Source organism: Octodon degus, unplaced genomic scaffold (assembly GCF_000260255.1).
Source record: "Octodon degus isolate 3935 unplaced genomic scaffold, OctDeg1.0 scaffold00054, whole genome shotgun sequence".
Taxonomy (NCBI): Eukaryota; Metazoa; Chordata; class Mammalia; order Rodentia; family Octodontidae; genus Octodon; species Octodon degus.
In genome coordinates, this window is record NW_004524630.1 from 11,299,439 (window position 1) to 11,304,865 (window position 5,427).

The 5,427-nt window shown below is 42.2% G+C and overlaps 1 protein-coding gene across 1 annotated transcript in view; it reads right to left on the reverse strand.

Moving 5' to 3' along the window:
* Spidr (scaffolding protein involved in DNA repair) overlaps positions 1-5,427 on the reverse strand; it is a 380,505-nt gene that overhangs the window by 23,939 nt on the left and 351,139 nt on the right. The window contains exon 8 of the mRNA XM_023717681.1: positions 1,256-1,343. Within this exon, the coding sequence (XP_023573449.1) occupies positions 1,256-1,343 (88 nt within the window). The remainder of the gene's footprint in view (positions 1-1,255; positions 1,344-5,427) is intronic.

Here is a 5,427-nt window from a genome sequence, read left to right on the forward strand (position 1 = left end):
TGGAAGGTCATATAGGACACGGGTAGGATGTTTGCTTCTGGGACCAATCATAAGAAATTCTGTACTTCTGAATTTATTACCAGCTTAAGAGTTCAGGTTGGGCAGAGTGGTATATGCCTTATCATCCAAGAATTAAGAGGCTGAGGCAAGAGGATTCTAATTCAAGCCCAGCTTAAGCAACTCACGAAATCCCATCTCAAAAATAAATAAAACTAAAAGGAGCTGGGATGTAGCTTAGTAGTATAACACTTGCCTAGCATGTCTGAGGCCTAGGGTTCAATCCCCAGTCTAGAAAAACGTAATTTCACTTTAGAAATCCATTCTTCAGAGTATACTGAAAATATATAGAAATTACTTCTTAAAATGGGCAGTTTTGATAACTATTTTGCTCTTTGGCACAGGACAGGGTCACACATATGCTCACTAAAAATTCCGCTCTACAAAGAAGGAAGCCTCTTTCACTTCTATGAGCTATAGCTGTAGCTCCCAAAAGCTACCATTTGCTAGCCTGCTGAGAAAGGTCCAAGATGGAGAGAAGGAAACAGCTTTTTCTCTTTTGCTGCTTGTGAATCACTGCAGTAAACAATTTGAAGTGGCAGGAAAGTGAAAATTCCTGGCTACTCAGATTGGCTCATTGGTGACCGAGTATTGATTTTAGGAGATTGGAACGGGGTAGGCAAAACATTGCATCTGGTTTGGTAAGGCTAAGATCCTATTAGCACCACGCTCTAATCAACTGAGCTAACTGGCCAGATGTTAAGATCCTGACTATTGCAGACATGTTGGTCAGTAGTTTAAAATTCATCATTGAGCCAGGCATGGTGGCACACACATGTAATCTCAGTAGCTCTGGAGACTGAGGTAGGATTGCAAGTTTGAGGCCAGCCTGGGCAATTTGGCAAAAGCCTGTCTCTGAATAAAATTTAAAAGGGGGGGGGGCTGGAGGTATAGATTAGTGCAAAGACCTTAGGTTCAATCCCCAGTAGCACCAAAACAACAACAACCAAAACAAACAAACAAAAAAACCTATAAAGTAACCCAAGGAAGCAGGGGAAGTGGCAAGGGCTTGGGCTACAAATGACACTAGGAGCGTCCAACCGAGTCCTGGCTTATACTCAGATGCTACTACAGACAAAGGAACTAGCGGTGGGGGGGCTCCTTGTCACCACCGTACAGACGTGGAGTATGTGGGCACTGGCATGGGCCCAGGCACGAGGCTTCCCTTGGGCAGGGAGCTTGCCAGTGCTGAGCTTACCTCTGTGCAGGGCTGGCTATGGCCAGGGGCTTTAACAGGCGTCACTGGGGGCCAGACAGTGTCAAGCAAACTGAAGAGCCCTGGTGTCCTGTATGAGAAGAGACACTGTCAAAGGTATTCACTATCTCATATTTCTTATGAAGTACCCAGTAAATGAGCTGGCTAAATGCTTAACAGGCCAAGGCTAAGAATCTATAATTCAAGATAGTTGATGACTCAGTGGAGAAGACAGAAGGCACCCAAGCATGTACAAACCCAACTGTACAAGAATAAGGAACTGTTTATTGTTAAGATACATCTGCACAATGAAATATTATCCAATAGCTAAAATGGTTATGTAGAAAATGTACTTAGGAACACAGAAATATGTTTTTATACCTTGCTAAGTGAAAAGCAGGCAGCAAATTAAAATGCCTTTGTGTGTGCATGTGCCAGTGCACCTACATATAACAAGCCAAAGGAAACGAAGACAAATATAAAGCTATTTTTAGAGGTTACCCAAGGAGGACTCAGAGGTGATATGTTTATGTTTTCTTTTGGATTATATATTTACTGTATTTTTTCCAAAACAGACAAGCAGATATTCCTCAAGGTATGCACAATGGGGTTATGTCCTAATAAACCCATTTTAAATTGAAAACATTATATGTTTAAAATGAATTTAATATGGTAACCTACCAAAGATGGACTGATATAGCTTCATAATACAGTGTACCATAAAGTATCAGTTGTTTCCCCTGGTGATCACAGGCTGTCTGGGAGCTGTAGTTCTTTTGTTATTTGTTTGTTTGTGACAAGATCTCACTAAATTGCCCAGACTGGCCTTGAACTCTCAATCCAACTGCCTTGGCCTCCCCAGTGCTGGGGATTTAGGTGTGTGCCACCACACTGTATTGATCCGTAGTCTTCAAAAATCAAAATTTGAAGTATAGTGTCTATTGAATGCACATGGCTTTTGTACAATCAAAATGTCAAAAAATATTCAAATAAACCACTGTAAGTTAGGGATGGTGTGTATAAGAAATGTACTTATTTAAATAATAATGAAAATTATGTAAAACAGAAATATAGCCAGACACAAAAGCACAAACACTATCTGATTTTACTTACCTGGTTCTCACTTTAGATCTGGCTGTGTCTAAGACAAAAAGTAATGACCTTCCTCAAAAACCTTATTTATGAGGGGAAACCATATAGGTTTCTACCTTGATACACTGTGAGATTTTAAGAAGGTTACTTAATTCCTCGCTATCTTCCTTTTTGTAAAACTGAAATTAATCAGTACTCAGCTGTTTATATTAAGAAGTAAAATGAGCATGAATGGCACCCCACAAGAGTTTCTATGCTCAGACTAGGCGCTTGATATATTAGCCATGTGATGTTACTGTGGCTTATTACTATTATTGCTAAAGTCATACATCTCTATTCTGCTTTGTTAGAACATTTGTCAGACATAAGTTAAGACTTTAATCCCAGAGTTATTCTATAAGAAACCCAACAATTTAGAGAATGATTAAAAGATGAATGCTAAAAGAGTCACTTCTTTGTATAATACAGAAAAATTCACAAGGGGGTGGGAGTATAACTCAGTGGTAGACCAGTTGTCTTGCAGGTGTAAGGCATGTAATTTGATCCACAGTAGCACACCTACCACTAACACCATCACCACAACTAAAGAAAAAAAAAAAAAAAAAAAAAAACCACAAAAACAAAGACCACTCCCCTTTCCAGATAGTGACAGAATATTCAACAATTGTCCAAAGATTCTGGAGTTGACCTGAAAATGTTCTGTGGAGTCCAATTCATAAAAACAGGATTCTACAGTCAGTTAGGTTTGCTGTGTGGCATGGCTAGATGGGTTCTTGTCCGTTGCTTGAAGGAATGTAAACTGCTAGGGGCTACGGAAGCTCTGAATAAAGGTACTTGTAACAGCCTGTTAAAACTGAGGTTGAAACTGTGAAACCTTTTTTGGTGTAATTACTATCTCCTGGTTATGTAGAAATACTGTTCTCCTCAAGAAATACTGTTCTATATACAGTCTTAGAAAACTTCTATTTGAATTCAATGATGTTTTATATTGATTTAAAGTACAATACTGGCTAAAGCTGGACCAGTGACACATTTAAAATTTAGATTCTTAGATAATTGTTAACTATATATTAATAAAACATGTAGTATCATAAAAGTCAGTTTCTCTAGCATTTACAAAAAATAAGAAAAAAAACCCCTCAAAAACAACCAGACATGGCTCAGGAGCAGGGGCGGGAATGGTGGGGAATGTCTGCAATCCCACGTTTAGGAGGTTGAGGCAGGAAGATTGCTGCAAGTTCGAGGCCAGCCTGGGCTACGTAGTGAGAGCCTGTCTAAAAAAAAACAAAGTTAATTTTTGGTATCAAGTATATGTTCTCACTATAATTCACTCCTAACTGTTCATTTTTGTACATTATTTCATTTTGTTACTGAACAAATATATTTTCTTTAAAAATCCATCCCTTTAAAATGTTTAAACAGCAAAGCAATTGCCTGGCAGGGGAAAGGTTGTATTAAAGTTGTTTTTTGAAAGGTTAATAACAGTTTTCATTAAAAAATCTTTTAAAATAAATATTAAACTGACATAGAGAAAAGGGATATACAGATTAAGTCACCAAGCCCATGATAAGATAAAAAATGTTGAGGCTGGGGTGTAGCTCAGTGGTAGAGTACATGCTTAACATGCATGAGGCCCTGAGTTCAGTCCCTAGCACCACAGGAAAAGAGATCAATAACACTGTGATGCCAGAATGAATTAACTTGAAACATACTTTAAAATGTATACACTTCATATGATGGCTCTATAATAAAATTTGGGTCACTAAACTATGACAACAAGGCTTACAGATACTCCATAGCAAGGTCCTGCATTAGAAACCAGCGAAGAAGCTGCCCAGGCTGCATTCCCTCCTGCTCCTCACTGGCGGCTTCTCCTGAGGTCACAGCTCTTGCCAGCAGGTCCATAGGGAGACTACCTTCCAGATGGTGACAATGCAGCAGGTCAAGTTAGCTGGTCATGTCCAAAGGGAAGGTCACCCATATCACCATAACCTGTCACAGGTTCCCCTGATCCTCTAGGTTGTCATCTAAATATCAGTTCCACTGGAGAGCAGGAAGAGGTAGGAGCTAGAAGCAGGTGCAGGGAATGTGGAGAAGGGAGGACGGCAGAGGTCTGGCAGGGGCCTGCATCAGTCTGGGGAGGCCCTGTGTGTCCCTGCTTAGGGCTCAGCAGAGAGGTTGTACATGAGGCCTGAAGGACATGTGGCTCTTTGGTCAGCAGGAATCACAAGGCACAGTGGGAATTGGTTTACCATACCAGCTTTCCTAAACTCACACCCAGTTAACTGAAATGATTCTAGAGCCATAATTCCAATTATAGAAACCCATGTACTTTGTAAATGGAAAGCTATAAAGATAAAGGCACATAGTAAAATTCTTTTTACCAAATTGTACACCTTACATGGCTAAAATGATAAATTTTATGTCATGCTACTGTACCACAATAAAAATCATATTTACCATGAAAAATAAATACCAAGTGATTTGACTAGTGCCTTTAGAGATTGCCGACAGTTCATTACAAAAGCAAGGTACAACAGAAATGAATACCCCAGACCCAGTCCTAGCCCAGGTCCAGTGAGTGTGCGGAGAGCTTCCTGCTACCCTGCGCCAGTGGGACCAGTCCCAGCCCAGGCACAGTGGGGGCCGGACCCTCTCCCACCCCCGTGGGCCGCCCCCCACCATTCCGCAGTACCTTCCCCACCCCGCCCGCCGAGTAGGAATTTCTGCCGAGTTCCGGGAACCCCCAGACCCAGTCCTAGCCCAGGTCGGTGAGTGTGCGGAGAGCTTCCTGGTACCCTGCACCGGCGGGACCAGTTCCAGCCCAGGCGCAGCATGGGCCGGACCCTCTCCCACCCCCTTGGGCCACCCCCCACCACTCCGCAGTACCTCCCCCACCCGGCCCACCGAGTAGGAATTTCTGCTGAGTTCCGGGAACCCCCAGACACAGTCCTAGCCCAGGTCCGCTGACTGTGTGGGAGAGCTTCCTCTTCCATCTACTTCACCTTGCCCCCTCCAGGCACAGCTCAGGCCTGGCATACATGCCTGGGGTGTAATCCTGCAGCTGCAATCCCTGCAGAGAG